Source organism: Silurus aristotelis (genome assembly GCF_946808225.1).
Source record: "Silurus aristotelis genome assembly, chromosome: 1".
NCBI classification, from domain to species: domain Eukaryota; kingdom Metazoa; phylum Chordata; class Actinopteri; order Siluriformes; family Siluridae; genus Silurus; species Silurus aristotelis.
Window position 1 is genome coordinate 16,914,490 of NC_139574.1, and position 24,000 is coordinate 16,938,489.

The 24,000-nt window shown below is 35.5% G+C and overlaps 1 protein-coding gene across 4 annotated transcripts in view; it reads right to left on the reverse strand.

Annotated features, from left to right (window-relative positions):
* Positions 1 to 24,000, reverse strand: part of rbms3 (RNA binding motif, single stranded interacting protein) — a 130,613-nt gene that overhangs the window by 77,193 nt on the left and 29,420 nt on the right. For 2 of the 4 annotated variants that reach the window (XM_083547586.1, XM_083547584.1), the window contains exons 2-4: positions 23,615 to 23,769; positions 11,553 to 11,611; positions 6,265 to 6,356 (exon numbers count right to left, since the gene is read on the reverse strand). In XM_083547586.1, coding sequence (XP_083403712.1) covers positions 6,265 to 6,356; positions 11,553 to 11,611; positions 23,615 to 23,769 — 306 coding nt within the window. Of the gene's footprint in view, positions 1 to 6,264; positions 6,357 to 11,552; positions 11,612 to 23,614; positions 23,773 to 24,000 lie in introns of all 4 variants that reach the window. The other 2 variants (XM_083547585.1, XM_083547583.1) reach the window with 1 other exon arrangement.

The window sequence follows — 24,000 nt, forward strand, 5'->3', positions numbered from 1 at the left end:
CACACACACACACAGAGAGAGAGGAGTATAATCCTTAAAGTTAATTGGTATGACTGATGAGGACAAATTGAAGCAGGATAAGGAAGCCGCAGCAAAGCCATACAATAAAATAATGACTGCAGTACTGAAAAAAGGAACCCAGAGGACATTTCCATTTTAAATGTGTGCTTTACGTTTTTTTTTTTTTTCCTTCCGTAATCAAAAGAAATTTTAAATACTTTGCCTGTGTGCTGGAACATTTCCATCCACACAGTAATGTTAAATAATATTCAATGGTTATGGATAAAAATGTTAAGCTATCAAGGGCATCAAGCAAGACCTGACTATAAGACCTCTGTGCTGAGTAAGCATAACCTTCCTCATCTCCAGCATCCTTCTCTCACAGTGACAGTGTGTCTTCACTCTCCTCTGAGCTCTCACTCTCTGCTGTGCATGACAGATTGTTGGAGCATCTGACTGAGCGTATACACCTACATATAGGGTAGGTGTCCACACACACACACACACACACACACACACACACACACACACACACACACACACACACATACACACACACACACACACACACACACACACACACACACACACACACACACACACACACACACACACACACACACACACTTGCACAGTGGACTGTTAGATATCAAAGTGTAGAGAGCAGGTGTTGGCCACTGAAAAGGCTTTATTTATTTTTTTAGTAAAGACAAAAGAAAGTCAAAACAGATGTGAGCTATTTTTTTGCTACTTTACATGTCCTCTTTATTCTTTCTCTCTCTCTCTCTCTCTCTCTCTCTCTCTCTCTCTCTCTCTCTCTCTCTCTCTCTCTCTCTCTCTTCTCTCTGTATCTCTCTTTATCTCTCTTGCTCACTCTCTACACTTTTATAAAAAACTGAATGGTACATAGATTCTATAAAAGATAGAGAACACATTGGTTTAACAATCTCAGAACAAATCCCACTAGTGAGAAAAATGACATCTTACTCAATTTTCATTGACAAATTGCAGATGCTGGAGAAAGCACCGGTGCCGCTTCGGAAAACCAGAAACCCTTTTTTATATTTCCACCATTCTTATTGCTATGTATTTTATGTTTAATTCAATTTGTATTCATTTACCATTAATTATATTTATTTCTGATTTAAAAAAAAGATCAACCATTCCTACTAAAATCCAGCACAAAAATGTAGTAACACTTACATGAATACATAGATGAACGAAAAGATGAGAGATATTTGTGTGTAGCTCCTAAGTATATCATTAATCCTTGTATTATCATTAGAAATATTTCTGAATAGCAGATGAATTTAAGAAACACAAACTGCTAAATTTACAGTTGCAACACAGTATTAAATTTTGTCGGTTTTCATTTTCAAAACCCACACTCACATTCAGTTTAATTCAGCCTTGTTTTAATGCCAGGAGACAAGGAAAATATGTGCTGTCATGGTGGCAGTGTAAAAGAGTGTTAAACGTGTTCCGGCAATTCTATTAACAGTAAAGTTCTATAATTAGTTAATTCAGTGATTAAAGCAATGCAATATAAAGGAGATAGAGGTTGTGGTTCAGTGGGTAGGGGTTTGAGTTACACTCCAAAGGACTGCATGTTTAAACTTCAGCACATTTAGACTACTATTATTGGGTCAGTATAAAGCTCTTGGCTTTTAGATCAGTTATATGCTTTATCTATGCATCAGATGCTGTTCTTAGCTATATGAATAAGTGTCATTTTTTACACTGTACAGTATTGCAAACTTTACTGTAAATATTTACAACTTTTTTTTTATTTATTTATTTTAATTTTTTTATTTTGTACAAAATATCCATCAGACAGCTCTCTATTTTTTTGTGCTAGAATCAGATTTTGCAATCAGAAATTATAGAATGGTTCCAAATTGGGCAGAAATGGCTTTGGAAGGGTTAATGTGGACACATGTCTGTATACACACACACACACACACACACACACACACACACACACACACACACACACACACACACGCACACACACAGCATGCAATAAATCCTAAGGCGCCTCCCAGGGGAAGCAGAGTGTCTTTTTTGCTCTCTCTCTATATGAGGTTAAAGTTTGTTAAGTTTTATTACAAATTTTATGGCATTGCAATACTGTAATGTTAAGACTTCCATGACAAATGAAATTCCTTCTCTTCCATAACCGGGCTAAGTAAAGCAACCTGGTCCCAAACTCCAGGAAACGACAATGTTATCTGTTAGTTCAGTGCAAACGGATGTGCGCTAACTCACTTTGTGGAAACACTAAAGCAGTACAATACTGACAGAAAGAGAAATGACTACAAAGCAAGTCGGTGAGGTCTTACCAGCTGGTATTTCATGTACCTACCACACTCTTAATGCATTTCAAATGAAATACAAGAAAAAAATCTTGGGCTGTAGTAGAAAAAATTCATCCCAATTTTTTTACACAATGTAAAATAATAAGAAAAACCTTATAAAACTGAAGGCTGCACTTTCTAATGTCTTACTTCAGCCTTCTCTCAATCTTCCCCATTTTACACTACAACAGCAATGTCACACTCCACACAGATTTCCATTAATTCCTTTAATAGACCATGTAATCCTCCTGAAAATTGTTGAATGCTTGAATTCTACACTGGTTCGTACAGTTGTGTTGGAATTGCACAAGATATTACATTTTGCATCATTGCATTGCGGAATTGATAGCAGATTAATCGTGCATCACTATAGATAAAATGTTACTCAAAATTGCTATAATCAGAGCAATCTGCCTTCATTAATAATCCCACTCTACCGTCGGTGTGCAGGTGGGAGACGACAGGTGTGACAAATTTTACAATAAAACATTTTTACCCTAACCCTAACCCCAGATCTTTGGAACCAGATCGGTTGCTCAACATCACATTAAACACCAATGTGCCTGAATATGGACATTAAAGTTGAAAAAAAATAAAGCATTAAAACTGACCAATTTCTAAAATATAATCATACAACAGGCTAAGGTTTAACCAGTAGATTTAACGGGTTTCTTTAAAATATTCCACAAACAGTGATTATGAATGTGTGATTAGCCTTAATAAACCAAGTTACACAATCTCCTAAAAGCGATGGGGTTGGGGGTTTGTTGTTAACCCCAATGTACTTCTCTACTATTTCTGCAGTTATATATTACTTGGATTCGATTATTAAAAGTCAGTCTTCTGTGTTTAACACATGCTCGAAGAGAACAGTTCTTTAAATTGTGTGTACAATTGTGCAGATGTGCTATGTCTGGCATTTTTTTTTAATGAAAGAGGTTTTTTTATTTAAGTTTTATGAAGGTGGTGTGTTATTGCATCATTGGTTTATAGACCTCATGTGTCCTGTGGGTGGTTTGTTGAATTTTGTTGCAACATGATACATTTTTTTCAGCTAGTTGTGTGTCCTATACTATAGTATGGTTAGATATTTCTTCACTTGGTCTTCAGGGGATTTGGGTCAGCGAAAAATAGACTGTTTTTTCTCTTCGTAGCTCACAACAAAACACGAGTGCAGCAGTCAGCACTCCTTCACCCCTCCCCATAGTCGTCAAAAAAAGAAAAAGACACCGTACAGTAATTTACTGTAAATGCCCGGCCTGACCACCTTTACTTAATGTGTATTCTGTTCAATGAGGCATGCAGCTGTCTAGGAAGCAACAAGGCCTCTTGTTACCTTTGGGAACCTAACACAGCAATCAAAAGAATGCACCTTGTAATTCAATGTAATAAGCTAAAGGGGGAATAGTACTGTGATTACCAATCAGAAAGAAAAAAAGAGGGATAAAGAAAAAAAGAGAGAGATGGGGTAGGGCTTTCTTATTCTCTCCGCCTTAGGCATCAACAGTTCTGTCACAGTGAAGGGACATGAACTGATTGTGTAAGTTATCCAATCCCACAGTGTCCTTACACTTGAGTATTAGTTGAATTTTGTGATAATTAATTTTAGCTGTTGAATTCTGGGATGCCTGCAATATGTTTGTACGACTTATCATTTCCTCTACGCAATAGTTCCACTGAGAAATGAACAGAAAACAAACTGGTTCTCTTTAATGCTCATAATACTTCAGGCTATTTTATCTCTTATAATATTGCACTTTAATTCATTCTATATTTGCTTGCTAATATGGGTTATGGTAAATGATTTCATTTTTATGAAGTCTGTATTTATAATTCATTAGAGCTCTTGCATATAATTCTTTTGTACTTGGGCAGAAATGCCATGTAAGCATTTTCCTACACTCTAATATGTATCTCCTCGTTAATCTCCAACTATAATTACAACCTCGGTGACATGGTGTAACATTAGTGTCATTTCTCTCCATAAGTCATACTGCATTGTGGCTATGACTGATAATGACATTGTATAACATTTTATTAAGAATAATAAGAAAAATGAACAGTTTTAATTGCCGCCATAGAACACTTCAAGTGAATGACGAGTTATTTGAGATAAACTGTGAAGCTGTGTAATGTATTTGTTGTTGCTGTATTAATTAAAAGTGGAAAGTTTTCAGTCTGAAGGAATTACATGTTAAATAAATGAAGACGGATTTAGTCAGAATATAAAAACCCCTAAATCCAAACTTCGAATGAAGCAGAAAAAGAATTGGTGGTTGTGGTTTGTATTGGTAAGAAGTTAAAAAAAAAAAATTCTTATTACAGATCCACATCAGTTTTTGTCAATGTGTTAAATTACAAATAATTTAGATATGATGTCATATTTATGTAGAGAGAGAGAGAGAGAGAGAGAGAGAGAGAGAGAGAGAGAGAGAGAGTAGAATAAAATATGTTCATAATTGATGTGTGAAGATGAGATACATGAAATGTGTTTAAAAAAAAAGATCCAGTGAACAGTTGTGCTTTAATTGAATGCATGGAGCATTGAAACAAGAGATCTGTCTTAATGAAAAGAGCCTCAGCAGGACTTAGCAAGAGACTGTTTCATTGTGCTTGCATTTAATTTAATGAGCCTTAAGCCAGGCCATTTAACTGATTTAATTGCTGTTCTTTTATTGTTCTAAAGATACATTTAGAATCTACAAATGTAATTATGTCATATCTTCAGAAACTTTGGCTGTATTCGACACTGTTTATTGCACATACCTATTACAGTGGTTTATGTTATGAGTAGGAGCGGTTGGGGACAACGCATCCATACATTTTTACATATTAAACTACAAATTGTCACACGTTTTCATTTGACTTATCAAAGTATTATTGCTACAACTGCTACTACTGCTCCTACGAGGGCTACTAGTACTACTGATAGTAGGTAAATAAGTATATTTGGAAAGCAGGAAGAGGAAACAGACACAAAAGATATATTAATATGAATGGGATTTCATTTTAAAGACTATAACATGGGATCAGATCTACTACTAGAAGTACTAAATAATAATAATAATAATAATAATAATAATAATAATAATAATAATAATAATAATAATAATAATAATATAAACAGAAATACTGACAGAAGCTAAAGTAAATTGCTCTCTCTGTTTATATATTTTTTTATTTCTATCTCTGATCTGTGTGTGTGTTTGGATGTCTTTTTTTTTTTTGTTTGTTTTTTTTTGCATGATTTGTAACTATAAGGCACATGATAAGCCAGAGGGATATTTTCTCTGGCCCTTAAAATGAAGAGCAATATTCTTTTACACAAATAGAAACTGCGTTCCATGTGTCAGGGGAGGAAAAAAAAAAAGAATGTGATCCAAAAATTATTTTTGTCAGTCATAAATCACAGGCACATAATGCACTATTGTACTTTATCCCTGCTGCTCTTCTTCTCTTCAGTGTGAATTACATCCAGAATTGCACCACTTATATCCCACAATGCAGAAATCCTACTTTACAAATCTACACAAATTTCCATTTCAAATTCAATCCAACCTGAAATTTTCACAGATTTTTGTAGGTTTTGATTATTTGTATGTTTATTGTGTTCTAAGCTCTTAAAGATAAATGTAAGATAATGCTAAGATTTGGTTTCTTTGGGTTTTGAAAAGCTCTGGCATCAGACCTTCATGCAGTTTTTAATATAGAATTACTTGATGTATGGTTCATTGTATTTTATTTGTGGGGCTCTAAATGACAATAAACGGAAACTGAATCAGTATGTATACATCAACTTTAAATCAAGTGTGGTCATAATCTGTGATATTTTACTGTGGCTTCATTGTTATTAGCAGCATGATTATGAGCATGAGCAGGTTTTGTGTAGCTGCATGGGTCTTCTTACCTTGGCCATCTGCGCCTGCACTCCATTAGCCTTCAGCGAGGCCACGGCTTTCTGCGCTGCAGCAGGACTGTCAAAATCCACGAAACCATATCCTACACATACACACACACACACACACACACACAACATGGGACAAAAAATTTTAAAAAATTAATATTAGAGCATAACACTGTATTAACAGTGAAAAACACTTACAGATGATTAACAAATATATATTCTGTTACAGAAAATGAATCAGTAATAAGATTGTGTGAAATTTCTGTCACAAAGCTCATATTATATATACTTTTACCTCAGTGCTGTGAATTACTAAGATTGTTTAATATAATAATAATTTGAACAATAACAATTGAATTTAAAGTTATCTTAGCTTAAGTCAGACCGAAAATGCTATGACCTTCTCTCTGTCCATCTCTATGTCCCTATCTTTCTGTCCTTCTCTCACTCTTTCTCTTCATCATTGTATTCGCATGGGCATTTGTGTGTGTCTGGAATATTGTACTATTTTTTATGTAGACAAAGGAGTAAAACAATTGCTAACATTAGCATAGCTCTTTTGTGTGTGCATTTAAGTGTGTGCTGGTTTGGGAATATTTGTGGGGTCAGAAACAGAGCACTTTTTTACAAATTTAAGCTGATGCATTGAAGATATCTTGAAATTCTCTCTCTCTCTCTCTCTCTCTCTCTCTCTCTCTCTCTCTCTCTCTCTCTCTCTCTCTCTCTCTCTCTCTCTCTCTCTCTCTCTCTCTCTCTCTCTCTCTCTCTCTCTCTCTCTCTCTCTCTCTCTCTCTCTCTCTCTCTCTGTTTATCTTTCATAGTCCCAAATATAGAACTTTTATATTCAAACTTATTCTGAAAAAACCCACAGACAAAAAAGAAAAAAGCACCAATCATGCATTGTAGGAGTGTGTCTGCTGCTGTCTTGTTCTCTGTCTTTCTGCCTGCCTTCAATAAATTCAGCATGCTGAGCATAGAACATATGGTTTAGACGTTTATGAGTACAGCACATCTAAATAGAGAGACAGAAAGAAAGGAAGAAAGGAAGCAGTATGCAGATGGTTTATGTCTCTGTTTAGAGAAATATCCAAGAGACTTGCAGATGATATGTCTTTAAGTCAGGCTTTATATAAGTCTTTAATAGTAAAGGGGGGGGGGGGGGGGTTGATAGAGTGTCCAGAATGCCACAAGCCGGAAGTACTGTTTCTGGTTAGTGAGAGCAGAGCACATTTCTGAGGTTGTTGACCTCCCAGGCATAACAGCGGTCACCAGGATGTTGGCAGGGACAGAAGGTCCAAGTTTAAGACTGCAGAGATCTCATTTCTACGCACATTGATACACCCAGTTTATACCACACAGAGCAAGAGAGAAAACAAAAGCCTCAGCATAGAGAGAAACATACATGTGTGTTTGTCATATTACACACCTGATATTTTCAAAGTTTGGAAAAGTACATTTTCACTAGATTTTTTTTTTTTTTACATTAAAAATAGTTTCCTGATGTACCCTCTAGTATTCTGTCTTTTATTTCTATTCCAAAATCGCTTTTTACTAGTTGTAGAGAAAAGCAGTATAAGTGAGTGACTGAGTGTGTGTGTGTGTGTGTGTGTGTGTGTGTGTGTGTGTGTGTGTGTGTGTGTGTGTGTGTAAGAGAGAGAGAGAGATAGATAGATAGATAGATAGATAGATAGATAGATAGATAGATAGATAGATAGATAGATAGATAGATAGATAGAGAAGAGAGAGAGAGAGAGAGAGAGAGAGAGAGAGAGAGAGAGAGAGAGAGAGAGAGAGAGATTTCAAGATATCTTCAATGCATCAGCTTAAATTTGTAAAAAAGTGCTCTGTTTTCTGACCCCACAAATATTCCCAAACCAGCACACACTTGTGTATTGGTGCAATCCAATAAAGGCATATATAAGATGCACAAAGAGTACATACATTATTTATACCCAAATAGCTGTGTAGTGTATTTTGCACAATTTGTATTTTGTGTTCTTAAATATTTTTCCTAACAAAGCTCTTTTTTTTTTTTTTAAATGATCATCACTCCCTCATTTACAGCATATGCTATGAACACTTCCCTTTAGAATTAAAGAATAGAGTGTTGTGTAATAACCTGGATGAAAGAATGAGAAGTCAAATTATAGGTAAATGAAAGCAAACAAATGAATAAGTACATAAAATATTTATTTATTTGTTATATAATAAAACGTATTATTCAGTATTAGTTCATTTTAAAATTAAAAAGTTGCTAGTTTTAAAATAAGAAGAAAAAGTTATTTAATTATTGAAATTAAGTTAGTCACATCACTTCTTTCTTTATTATTATCATTATTATTATTCTTATTATTATTATTACTATTATTATTATTATTATTATTATTATTATCATTATATCATTATTATTATTATTACTACTATTATTATTATTATTATTATTATTATTATTATTATTATCATTATATCATTATTATTATTATTATTATTATTATTATTATTATTATTATTAAGCAGTTTTGCTTAAGAAACCCTTTAAATTATTGTAATTTATCTGGAATATGAGGATCATTTGAGGTATATATCTGTAAATAAAATATTTTCAACATAATCTAAAATTTGACTTCTTCATCTATGTGAATATTTTTTAAATTGATGTGACTTTAACCTGGCATTAGAAAAGACTAACTTAGGTAAATAACAAAATAGAGCTCATGCCTTCCAAAGGGGCTTTTTAAAGAAAATACCTCATTTGATAATCTTTGCATATAACAACATGGTGAAGTATTTTACTGAGGTTGGGCCATGAATGTTTATGTTTAGTTTCAACACTGCAGTCTGCTGGTATAGTCATATACAGATGCACAGTGGATAGCTAAAGCTTTAAGTACATTGCACAGCATAAAAAGATCACTTCAGTTAAGGAACTAGAATGATTTTTGATATTTGTTTTTCTACACTCTGGATTTTCATTCGATTCTTTGAACTAAAATATAAATAAAGTTCTACTGAAATATACACCATGTTAGTGGCTTTTAAGGGTCTTAACAACAAATTATTGGTCAGAAAATTTGCAAGAATGAAAAAGATAGAATCCTGAGAGCTCGTGTACTAAGATTTACTTCTGCATTGCTGCATTGAAGTGTTTGTGGAAAAACTGGACACAGGGAAATTCACTAACAGAGTCTACTTGTACACAAAGATAAAATCATAATAACAATTAAATTGCCTGAAGAAAAATTAAACACGTGTGGGTGTAACTACTAACTAACTGTTTAAAGCATGAACTTTAAATGGAACAACACTGACTTTTTATTTGATTTGCAAGTTTCCCCCAAGGCTTAAACAATATAAGAAATCAAAGGAAAAGGTGATTTTATCTATTTGTTTCGTTTTTGCACATTTCCTGGCCAGTAATTTATTATGACCACAACCATGAAAAGCTTAATATCTTGTGTATTTGGGATAGGCACTTTATTTTTGTTTATATTTTATTTAAAATTATTGAATTTTTTATTTTATCTAACTATAATGCATGTTTCAAGTTGTAATTCTGATGATGATTTAGAAAGTTTAAGTTCTGGTCATGCAACCCTCCAAAATAGCGTATTGTTCAGGGTACATAAAATATATCTACAATTTATATATATATATATATACAGTAATCCCCCGTTAATCATAATGGTTACGTTCCAAACCCGCCCGCGATAAACTGAAAAACATGATAAATATATTATCAATTTAAATCAAATATTAATCAATTTCATTATTTAAACATAAAACTCATCAGCTAAACAAATTAGTCATGTGGCAAATGCAATTCTGCGATAAACCAGGGGTGCGAGATTCGAACTGCAGTAACGTGTGGGATTACTGTATTACTGTAGTCAAACATGGCTGCTCTCTTCCCACAGATATTAGACAGTGATACATTGTAGTGGTCATTGCATCCTTAAGACATTGGATATAAATTCCGAGTGTGTCCTTAAAATACAATAGGTAGCCCCTATTTAAACATAATTCTTACCTAAGGCAAGTAAGGTAGCTCTAAGATAGCAATAAAAAGTCTATAAAACATCAGTGCATTCTCAAAAGTCAGCGATGTATGTCCAAACCATAACATGTGAATGAAATGATTTGTTTGTACTTTTGTCCTCTTATCCCCTTCCCGCTCTTCTAATGGGACCAGCTCACATCAGCACTGGCATGGGGCCCATCAGGGTGGAGGATTTGCTGGGTGGGGGGAAGCTCTGGGAAGAGGAAGCCCTCTAAAGCCTGTAGCAATTTCCTTGCTTCTTTAGGCTCTGATTCAGCTCTTCATCTCTCTCTCTCTCTCTCTCTCTCTCTCTCTCTCTCTCTCTCTCTCTCTCTCTCTCTCTCTCTCTCTCTCTCCTTCTGTTCCGCTTGCTCTCTTCCTCTACAATAGTACATGCAATCAGACATGTACTGGTTTGGATTTAACTTGACCATAACTAATAAGGATGTGAATTCAATTAACTTTGGTTTCTCATGTTTTTAAAAGAACTTTGTCTTTTTATAATAGAACTATTTATAAGATTTTAACCACACGCCCACATGCTTGCACACACACACACACACACACACACACACACACACACACACACACACACACACACACACACACACACACACACATATATATATATATATATATATATATATATATATATATATATATATATATATATATATATATATATATATATATATATATATACAGTTTAGAGAAGCTCCACTCCACAGCAGATTGTGCTGCAACTGGGTTGTTAGATTCCATCCATGGCGGACCGTCTCCTGAAAAGAGGCTGTCTGCAAAATCATTGATTTCAGTTGGCACCTCCCTCACCCCATGGCTATTTTTAACGCTCCATCTCGCCCAGTGCTGTACATCAACACAGGAGAACATCCTGGTCTGTTTCATGCCATCGCCAACCCTTTTAGTCACGCTAACTCTTATCCGGCTGGAAGGGCTACTCCGACAGGCACGCTAGCGCTCATCCTGTTGTAAAGATTATCTGTACAATTACTCAAACACTGCCTCTGCCCAAGAGCCTGCTTTTGAAATCATGTAATCATTTATCAGTTCAGCAAGACAGGTGTTGCTCTCACATACACCATGACAGATACTGGGAGCGTAAAATTAGATAAACAGGATGCTATTTAGCGTAAATATTTTGTACTTACCGATGTCAAATTCATACGTACATAAATATAATCATTCTAAGTTTCTATTTCACATGAATAAGGACCACCCCAGTAGCACTACTCACCTTTGCACTGGTTGGTGTTTTTATCGAGGATTGCCTTTGTTGACACTATTTTCCCATACCTGATGAAGAGAAAACACATATTGTTAGTTAAGATACAAATATACAAACGACATTATATCACAATATACACTTTTTATTATATAATATTTAGGTAGCGATTCATCCCGAGTCTCCCTTATAGATGACTTTAATGCATTACTAACTTTTATAAGTAACAGTTTGTATTCATTGCATTCAATTCTTTTTAATAATAATAAACTAAACAAACCACCAGCTGCATTAACTAATGGGCATGAGACTGGAAAGCATGTACACCTGGAGATTTGTTTAATTTATTTTATATTATAAAACATATTAAATTGTACTTTACTACAGGGCTGCACAATAATGCCTACAATAATTCTAAAATAAATAAATAAAAATTATTCAATACTATGATCAATTAATCAATACTGAAACACATTTATTTAATCAAAATAATTTTAGACTTTCATATATTTACACTTAACTTCATCTGTCATTATAATTATTTGCCATTATAATCAATGCTGTTACTTGATTAAATATTAAATAAAACTTGGAGACAATAAATGTCAGTATTCAGCTATGTAAAAAAAAAAATGTAAAAAAAAAACAGAGCTTGTGATTTAAAGGACCATCAACGAACAACAAAATCTATTAACTTCATCAATATCACAGCTATCACACGTTTAATTAATTAATTATTTATTTATTATTATTTATTATTAATTATAAAGTAAACAGAGATTCTGACCATGAATTTGTTTAATTGCACAACCCTACTAATAAAAGTGTTATCTGGATGTGTGTGTGTGTGTGTGTGTGTGTGTGTGTGTGTGTGTGTGTGTGTGTGTGTGTGTGTGTGTGTGTGTGTGTGTGTGTGTGTGTTGCTCTCTTCTTGCTCTCACTTTCGCAGATTTATGCTAAAGACAGAGTATTGATGTTTCCTGTGTCCGTTGCTCATTAAAAGTTTGATCCTATCTCAGCAGAGAGCAGAGTTTGAGAAGGACCTACATTTACCTCTTCATTTACCATGGATGGTTTATCAATAAATGTTTATATAAAAACAATAACTTTGAAGATAAAAACAATGATAAACATAAAAAGAGATAAACATAATAAAAGGTGCAGTTTGCATATGGAGTAATTACAAGCATCTGGTTAAGTGAGCCGAGTAGAGTATTTGAGCGATCCGAACCGAACCAAAACAGGCTGGACAGGATTAAATTCTCAAGAACTTTATTTTCATTTCTGTACATTATTCATCCAAACTCTGATGCCACAGAAGTATGGGGCACTGATGCACAAAGAATCCGCAGTGTGCTAAATCATGCCCAATTCATTAGCATTGATAAACTTGTGCAGGTATTTTGCAATATGTGAATGATCACCTCCCTCCCATTCCATTGCTCGCTTTCCTTTCCTTTCCTTTCTCTCTCTTTCATCAGAGAAGGTAATAAAGTTCCTTATCTGCTTTGTATCCGCCAGCAGAAAAGGATGACTGATATAAGAAAAGCCCTCCCAATGTGACTTTTAATTAATGTTTAATGTGTCTCCTTCCTCCAGGTAAGACGAGAGAGTATATTACTCCACTTTTATAGGGACGGAGGCGTTTAATAAAGGAGGGATCATTTCGCTGTCACCGTGAACAGCGGCGGCCCATCAGGATTTCATGCCACCAACGTCGGCGAAATGGCAGCTAATTCATCTCAACCACTCAAATCTCTAGCGACTTGACTTAGGGTGAGCTCTTCAGATTAAAAAAGAAAGTCTAGAGGCATTTTGTATGTCTGAATCATATGAGGTACACTGTTGTTACTTTTGCACTATAAGCACAATAAAAATGTCTCTCTCTCTCTCTCTCTCTCTCTCTCTCTCTCTCTCTCTCTCTCTCTCTCATATATATATATATATATATATATATATATATACTGTACATAATACATAAATATGGATTTGTGCACCTTTTTACCATATACATTGTGAAGACATTGACAGCTTTTAGATGCTAAAAAATGGTGGGGCTGTTTGGATGTTTTTTACGTGCTATACAGGATGTCAGACAGCAATCCAGCATGAGAGAAAAACACCAGAACAACATGTGACCGCACCGTTTGAGCTGCTGTCATTTCTCCTTACAGAGGAAGAGCTAGGCAAAACACTGACGTCTCAGTTGAATAAACGATGAGATACACTGGGAGCACTATACGAATGACATTGGTTCTAGGAGAAGTGGAGGTAATGTGATTGAACATCTACTTAAAAGCAAGCATTTCAAAATTGTCCTGAATTGAGCCAGTAATGAATCAACAACAACCACTCAAAGCCTCAAATGCTTTAAAACAAATTGACAAAAGTCTTTTAAATGACCTTTACATTCCTGAGTTGGCATTTTCATTGAACAGGCTTGAGACGCTCTGGGGGGCTTTGATGGAAACAAGAGTGTTTTAAATCTGTAATTAAATACCACAATGTATTTGTGTTTGTGTTTGGCCACAGTATGAGGCAAAAAGTTAGTGGACACCTGGCAATCACAACCATATTTGCTTCTTTACCTAAACTGCTGCTACAAAGATGGAAACACACAATTGTACAGAATGTCTGTATATGCTGTAGCTGTACAGTTTTCCTTAACTAAAATGAAGAAGCCCAGCGATGTTTCTGCACGACAATACAACCGTGCACAAAGTGAGTTCCATAAAGATCCCTGACCTCGATCCCAATGAACACCTTTGGAATAAACTGGAATGCTGACCAGGTCTTTTTAGATAGGCAGGATTATAAGCACATTCATCATTTATTCAAGCCCATAAGCTCCATACTAAATGGAACATGAGTTTTGGATGAAACTGGTGTCTCTAGAGCAGTGAGGCAGCAATGCTACCTGCTGTGCAATGCTATAACAATCTGATGAAAATATAATCGCAATAATTATATTAAAGTAAGGTTGTAGTACAATAACACTTATTCTGCTAAATGTTTTGGTGAAATCCTCCTGCTGTTTGTGAGACCTAATCCACAGCAGTGCTAATGCCAATCATTAGTAATTCATTACCAATAATATTCTAGCTTTTCGAATTTATTTTTATAAATGTGCATATTAGAAAAATCATGTTAAATCAACATTTTTAAAGAGATTTTAGATATTTACATGATTGGATTTAATGTGTGTACTGTAAACATCCTTCCTGTAGAATTGTAGTGTTGTTTGTTACTTTATTACATATGTTTTCCTCTTTAGTAAAAGCAGGTCAGGTTTGCTATACATCCTCAGCTTATCTTGTGAAACTTGGTGCAAAGGAGGAATACATGCTGGATGTGACGTTAGTGCACTGAAAGACAACATTCAGACCTACACACACACAAAATCCATTAGAGCATACAATCCGTAATGCGCACATGCACATGCACACACACACACACACACACACACACACACACACACACACACACACACACACACACACACACACACTTGACAAAAATGTATACAAAACTAAATTAATTTGTAAGTATTGAAATTAGTACTGATATTTTTTTTTTTATTCTAAACACCTCTTTATAAAGTCATTATAGTGTAGATGTCAGTGACAGGTGCCTGAAGCACAGACACATGCCTACAGATTATTCTCACTGCCTCAGCACAAACACACACTCTCTTTCACACATCTCTATCCTTGGGGAACAAGATTTCATTTTAAGAAGGATCACTTTGTGCTTGTGATCGAGATCCACCCGGGACCAGAGTTGCTTCTTTTCTATAATGTGTCAAGAGAGTTAACTTTGTCGCACTGCTCCTTCTCTGTCAAAATGCAACATATGTTTAACTGGCGTTGTCAGTGTTTAATTAATTAATGAATAAATTTTTTGCTCCCTCCATTTTTTATTAGACCTTACATTTGCTTACAAAGCAACTTACCAATGAGAGTGAATACAATCAAGTAAAAAGAGCTACACAGCAGGTCTCTGGCAGCTCTGGGATTTAAATATACCACCCTCATATTCTAGTGTGAATTCTCAGTTTCCTGGGATTTCCTGGGATCATGCATTCTGATAAACAGTTGACATGAAAGATTTACATTTCAGAGTTACCTACTTTATGCGTAGTGATTAGTTCATTCATGGCTATAAATGTGAGACCTCGTTTTAAAGTCACATTTTCTCTTTTCACTTTGGTGCTTCATGTTAGCACTTTAAAATAATACCATCATCTCGAAACAGACATCAGAATAAAATATAATATAATATAATATAATATAATATAATAGAATAGAATAGAATAGAATAGAATAGAATAGGCTTTATTTATTCATCACATATACATTACAGCACAATTTGTTCTTCGCATATCCCAGCTTGCTACGAGGCCGGGGTCAGAGCGCAGAGTCGGCCGTGATATGGCACCCCTGGAGCACAGAGGGTTAAGGGCCTTGCTCAAGAGCCCAAGAGTTGCAGCTTGGTGATACCGGGGCTTGACCCCCCAACCTTCCAATCAGTATCCCAGCACATCAAATTTGAACTTAAAGCAAACAGAATACTCATATATTTCTCTGCTTGATCATAAATAAATGTTCCATTATTTGTTTTTAGCAAGCCATGTCATGATTTCACAATTTTAAATCAGAGACTGTTGCTAAAATAAAAGCTGCGTTCGGATAATTAAATAAATACATAAATGATTGTGTTTCGGCACAACGGATGATCTACACCAGAAGCCACAATTGTCATTAATATTCAGACAGTTTTTTCAATACATTGACTCTGGACCTGCAACAGTATTTTTCATTGCTTGGTTCAATGCACTAAAATACTTTTTTACCAGTTTACATGTACTCTAGCATGTAGTGGTTCTTATAAGAATTGAAAGTAAGTAAGATTCAACTTATAATCATTACATTGGCACTGATTAGCGCTATGCATAAAACGTTGTGTCGACCTTTTCTGACAATAAGGGGTGTAATGATACATGTATCGTACCAAACTTTTTCGGTACAGGGCTTTCTGTTTGGTACACATGTGCTCCTGATTAGCGGCTAATGCTAACACTATGGATTCTTTAGAGTTTTATTTCCAACTTCAAGAATTTCTCTTAAAAGGAGAAAATCCTGACAAATAAATGAAGGATAAAAGGAATAAAGACATTTGTTAAAGTATGCTAAAGAAGATCATATCTTTAGAAAATGTTATATTAAATGTAACCCCCCCCCCCAACTTATTATATAATTTTTCTACTTATTTCAATTGTATTTTCGCCAATTTAATGAATTACTCAATGTAATTAATATAATAAAAATGTGTATTGCATTATTTAGATTTATTAAATTTTTATCAAATATTATTGTATATATTATTTAATCAAGCAGGCGTTTTATTTAAAATTGTTTTAAAAATATAAACTGATTAAATGTTGATTACAAATAATAATCTTTCTTTTGGCTTCTCCTTTTAAGGGTCGCCACAGCGGATCCTCCGTATTCGTATGTTTGATTTGGCACATGTTTTACGCTGGATGCCCTTCCTAATGCAACTCTCTCCATTTGTCCGGGCTTGGGACCGGCACTAAGAGTGCACTGGCTCGTGCAACCCTAACGGCTGGGTTTGGTTCTCTGACCGGGAATCGAACCCAGGCTGTGGCACTGAGAGCGCCGCATCCTAACCACTAGACCACCCGGGAACCTCAAATAATAATAATAATAAACTGCAGTAATTAAAAAATTACCAGCAATGTTATGTTTTGCATTTCTTTCCGAATGAACCAAACCGTGATTTAAAAACCGAGGTACATACCAAACCATGTTTCAAATTCTGTGTATCGTTACATCCCTACTCATTATATAAAAACTTAATAATAATAAAATAATAAAAAATGATACTATTAAGCCCAACATGTTATGACAAACAAGATTGGAAACAATTCCCCCTTGATTTGGTGTATCACCAGGACCAAAATGTATTTTGTGTACACAGCTCTCAACCATCGTGTGAAGTGCTAATGATAGCTCTCAAAGGGCCCTCACACACTCTGATCTGCGTGTTTATGTCTCTCCAGAATGCGAGCAGCCACGGATGCTGGGCCTGTTTGATGTCTCGTGCCGTGAGATGTGAACTGACGTCTTTCCATGTCTTTCAACTCTCATCCAGGTGTGTTTGAGGAATCTCTTAATTGGCTACCAATGCAGCTGTCTTGTCCGACACAGCGTTCATCATTTGAGTGCACAGTTGAGCATATGTCTCATATTCGTGGATTTGTTTGCTCTGGAGGGTATTTCTGACTGTGAACGATTTCAAAGGTGGGCAACTATGCAGCAATTAGAGACATTATTAGTTATATTACTAGGCAATAATGCTAGAATTGTAGGGGAACAAGATGCGGTATTAGTGGCATTATGAGAGAAAGAGAAGCAATGGTGCTTTAAAATACACTGGTTTAAACGGCAGGAGAAAGCACTTGTATGAAACTAGCAGAGCAAAGTAGATTTAACCACCCCACCAACACCACACACACACACACACACACACACACACACACACACACATCCAGACTCTCTCTTTCACTGATGATACCTTCAAGCAGACAATCATCTGATTCAAGACAGGTTAGAATGCCAGTGAGGAGCTGGTGCACTTGAGTTTAAAATAACAGCACAGTAGCCCCTTTGAATCAATTCCTGTGATCCCTCGAGTTGCCTTTGAAGGAAAATGCAATGGATCTGCGGGTGGAAAGTCACATCTAACATATGATTGAAGTTCTTTATTGCTCTTTGCGTATCTTGTTACAGATTATTATATGAAGAACATGATGTAAGGGATCATAGGAAAAATGATTCATAGGCTTGAACAATTCTGCATCACTGTTTAAAATGTCATAAATTGTCATAGCAAGCTTTTGTTTCTTTAAAATGATCAAAATAACAAAATACCAGTGTAGGCAAATGTAATTTGTACAAATGATTATTATTAATGTGTAATAGTTCAGTATATATATTATTACAAATACTAGAATATTCCTTCATTTTTTACACAACCAAAACAAAATGATTGTTCTTATGAATCTCATCATTTTTAATATTGGAATATTTAATATTATTAACTGTAAACTTAGTTCATCCAGAGTTTTATTTTCTTACATCCTGCAATATCCATGGTCATTCAACTTCATTTCAATCTTTTATTATATGTGTAAGTGCTCAGCTGACAGCTCAAATATACAATATTAACCATAGTGTTTTTAAGAATATTACAGTATGTAAAAAAATAAACAATAGTCATACTGTAAAAAGCATTATGTCTCATATATATATATATATATATATATATATATATATATATATATATATATATATATATATATATATATATATATATATATATATATATATAATTTAAACATGCATAATCACACATTAAGGATTGATTTTTAATAATAACAATCTGAATTTAAGTTAAATTGAACTGTAAGATCTCTGCATTGTTGCCTGGTAGAGGTCTAATTCTAATCAGCTTAACAATGTTAAGTAACAAGAATGATTGAGATAACACACACAACAAATTATAAAAAGTTGCCTAATCTCCAAAACCATTTAGTCAAACACTGAAACAATAACCAAATTCTGGGGGATTATAAATTACGATGTAGTGAGGCGTGTGTAAAATTTACTGAAGCTTGGAAAGCACAGCTCTATCTACCAACATCGGTGATATCTTATGTGTCAACGCCATGGAAGGAAACACTGACAAGGCTAATGCTATAAATAAGAGGCTCGTAGCTGGGTGAGAACCTTGACCTGTCACTGGTCTTGTCACTTGCAGGGAAAACAATATGCATGCTAAAGAAGGCTGAGTGAATTCGGCTCTGTGTTTCTGAAGCCTGTGTGTCAGATCACCCCCAAAGGCCCCAGAGCTCTGTTCACAACATGGCAGCGAGGCACATGAGGGACCTTCCTCCAGTCACTCAGTTAGTCAATCAGACACACACACACACACACACACACACAAAAAGAAAAAGAAAGAAAGAGAGAGAGAGAGAGAGAGAGAGAGAGAGAGAGAGAGAGAGAGAGAGAGAGAGAGAGAGAGAGAGGGAGAGAAATGTACATTGTACACTATGTGAAGATTTGCTTGTGTTTGCGGCCTTTTTTCTAGCCTCAGGGAAAATGCCTGTGTTGAAACAATGGGGAAGCAAAGTACCAAAAAAATCAATTTCTATTGTATGTCAAGATATTTTTAAATAAGGTGGTGAAATTCCCACAGCAAAAAAAAAAAAAAAAAAATTAAACATCCACAAAACAATCATAACCACATTCCCCTTGTTAAAAATCACTCAAACATACACACACACATGCACACATATCTTTCAGATGTGAACATTTAAGGCAATATCATCTGGAGCCTGCTTCATTTCAATATATACAAATGTAAAAAAAAATCTATAAATGTCTTGAGAAACAACTTAAGAAACCTCCCTAAAGTTACAACATCTAATTAAAAAGCCTGTGATTTTTATTTATTTAGTTGGTTGTTTTCAGTAAGTGCTTCATCCTTGTCTAGGTTCAGGTGAATTCATAGACTATCCTGATAATTCAGTCCCCACAAGTATTTCGAGATGGGACACCTGTCCATGCAAACACATACAAACATTCAAACATTTATTCATACAGTACATAGGGGGAAATTAGCACTGGAAATTTACCTACTGCAAAGTTTTCTGGAGCTGAAAAAGAAACCTGAGGGAAACCCATGTAATTTTTAAGGGGTTTATATTAATTTTAAATAAATGTCGATGTTTATGTCGGTTAAACGAGGTTACAAAAGGAGGAGAAAACTACTAGTAGAGGTAATATGGACAAAGAAATATGGAAATGTACAGTAAGTCAAAAATATAATGCATTGTGCACCTCCTTTTTGACCAACAGCCAGAAAAATTGCATACTGTTAGTAATTTCTATTTGCGCTGAATATTTTTTTCCCAGTGAAACTTCAGTGTTTTAATTGAGTTGCGTAGAGTTTAGAGAACATAAATTATCTTCTCTAAAGACCAAAGACAATAAAAACACATTAAAAAACAATGCTGTTTTTAAGCCTATGTAATATAACTATGGGTAGTTAACCATGAGAAGTTGGAAAGGTGCCTGACCACTGCAGTCTCTATCCAGTAAGCTGACAATATAACTATTTTATTGCAAGCAGTTATCCTAAGGAGATTGTTAGCTCATTATTTTGGAGCCCAATATAACCAACAAGCTTACATTATGAATTAGGAAATGTATCTGTTTTAGCAGTAAAGTGAAATAGTGGTTGTCTAGATCAGCTATCTAGACAACCACTATGAGTGTGAGTGTGTGTATATATGTATATTTCTACTCATATTAAATAAATATTATTGATGCTCCTACCACATCAGTTTCTTTTTAAAGCACACTTTGACTGATTTTGGATTATTTAATAAGCCATCTGGGTAATATAATGGCAATGAATACTGGTCACTGGGGGAAAAAAATCATTCAGAAGGGCCCTATACATTTCTTTGCCTGAAGCCCTCATGCTATCTAGAATCACATTTCCATATGTGAGGCTAAAATTAACATCATTAAGTCACAGAAAGCAAAAGTAACAGTTCATTCTCTAGGATTCTTTCTTTGAGTGTAAATGAATAATGAGGAAACATAAATGTAATGAGACGCACATGTTCACCCGAGGCTCGTATTAAAAAATTCAACATTCATAGTTAGAGCTTTTATGTTGTCGCTGTGGCATGTTTTTAAAAAAATGTTTGTCTGAGCAACTACAGTCCTGACCTGTACATCTGTGGCAAGACTGTGGTATAGCATTAAACTCTGGGGCCTGTTCATATGCACAGTCTGGGCCCACTTTTCCCAAAAATGCACACAGTTATGAATGCGTAGTGATTATTATACTGGAACATACTGCGGCTTTTTTGAAAAAACGTGGGGGGAGCATTTCTTAATGTTGACAGATAATGTCACATTAGACATTTATTATGAAAGGTGCATGCTATCACTAAGTGAAATGGACCCACTATCCACTGCACACCGAGTCTCAAAAGGTTTAAAAGTGATTTGTGATCAAATTGAGCTTTTTTATTTAAATGATAGGTCTTTGTACAAAAATACAACAAATCACTTGCAACTTTAAAAAGGAAGATCATTTCTCAGAGACCCTTTGGTATTTTTATTGATGGAAAGTTGAATTTCTCAGCCTATTTTTCTGCCAAAATTGGTCTATTTATGACTTCAATTAACTACAGCATTAAAGTTTGAGCCCAAAACAAAAAAATTCGGTTCCAGCCTTTCCCCCATAATGTTATGTCGTTGAGGGGCGAGTTCTATTATTCTAGTAAAATGTTAGTAGGCAGCTGCACCATATTTTCCTCCACAACATAATAAGGAATGCTATTAAAGCAAAGAAGGTACAGCATTTCATTCAAGATCGAACCTGTGGCCTTTAAGTGTCTGGTGTTTTTTGTCCAAAAAAAAATACAGTGCCTATGAAAATTCATAAAAGCCCTGTGTTGATATCTGTAAAAAAAAAAAATGCTGAGGTCAATGAGATTTCTTCTTTAGATCCTGTTTCTATTGTAGAGTCGGCTCTCGAGTCTCTGCCAGGCTTCCACTGAGAATCGCAAAAGAAGATCTTCAAAATGTCAGACTGACAACAGCACTTCACATAGCCAGCAATGCCACCAAGATTCAGGATACAGAGGACACAGAGGGTCACTAGAAAGTGTGTGTGTGTGTGTGTGTGTGCTAGGGGAAACAGTTTAAAGCTCTACAATAAGGCATATCGAGCCCCCTCAGTGTCCAAAGATCATTGTAGGGTTATGGGAAAATGGAAAGTGTCATTTTGGACCCTTTTTTTGCTGAGCCATGGAGGATGAGAAGCCTGAGGCGAATCCCTTTGACCTTTCCGAAATGTTACTGCCCGTTTGGCACGCCTGCTTCACCTAATGAAACTTTTATTGCCATGAATTTTTTATTCCAATCCCGCTCCAGGCCTGGGGCAAACCTGGACCGAAGCAGATTAGGACCTCGGAGAGAGAGACAGAGGAAACGACTATGCACAGCAGCTTAGCACAAGAGAGGAAAAGAAATGAGCTGGGCTAAGCTTAATATGGGCTCATCTGCATAAATTCACACTCTACTGTTGCTCTTCTTTTTTTTTTTTTTGCTGAATTAATATTATAGGGATTACTCCTAACTCCTAATTCTAACAAAGATAAAACTTGGAAAACATTCCAAACTCAGACTGAATTACGGCTCCCTCAATGCACACTTTCCTTCAGCCCATAGAAGACGATATTGTCAAGGCTAAAACGGATTTGTTAAATAATGGCCCCTTAGAGACAGACAGGAATTTGTCAGTCATGAACAATCTTGCGTTCTCCACTTGAATGTTGAGCTCAGGTCCCTTGTGCTTGGTACCTCCCACATTGGAGTGGGGAATTTTTTCACAGTGCTGTTGAGAAATCTGTTCAGGGTTAGAACTATTGGAGAAAGGGTCTTGGCTCTTCAGGGCTGTCCTCCCCCCTTCCCCAAACAGATAAAACTATATCTGGATGATTCATTATAAGAACTGATTATGCAAGCTGCCCTCTGGTCTTCATGCAGAGTTTCACAATGACTTATCTTCCAAGACTAATGAGGCTGACCCTTCACTGCCATATATGAGCCAAGATATTCTGGGAATTTATGCACATCTATGCCATGTGCATTTCTTTTCTTTTTTTCTTTTTTTTTCTTTTTTGATGTCTCTGTGTGTGTGTGTGTGTGTGTGTGTGTGTGTGTGTGTGTGTGTGTGTGTGTGTGTGTGTGTGTGTGTGTGTGTTTGGGGTGGGGGGGTGTATGTGTGTGCACACGTATATCTCAGGGAGAAATAGACTAATGTATGTGTAACTGATTGTATTTAAACTGTAAATGGAGAGTTAGAGAGAGAGAGAGAGGGAGAGAGAGAGAGAGAGAGAGAGAGAGAGAGAGAGAGAGAGAGAGAGAGAGAGAGAGAGAGAGAGAGAGAGAGAGAAAGACACTCACGGTTGGCAGAGTTTGATGAGGTCCTGGTCGGTGGTGCCAGGAGGGAGGCCACGGATGTACAAGTTGGTTTTACTGAGCTGCTCCACCGCACTCTGGCTGCTGCTATTGGTGCTTGGACTGGGTGGAGCCATTGGTGGAGGGGGAGGGGCATAGGACTGCTGTTCCAAAATGAAAATATAAATAAAGAGAAAAAAGACAGATTCATATTATTAAAAATTCAATAGAATAATTGAACACTATAAACCTTTCTGTACATGTAGAAATGTCAGTGTTCAATGATGGCACTAAGATTTCTGAAAACTTAATATTATTTTAGCAGGATGTCTTGGCATAGAATGGCATAGAATGTTTCATTTTATAATATCATCAGGGAAATTAAAAAGTTG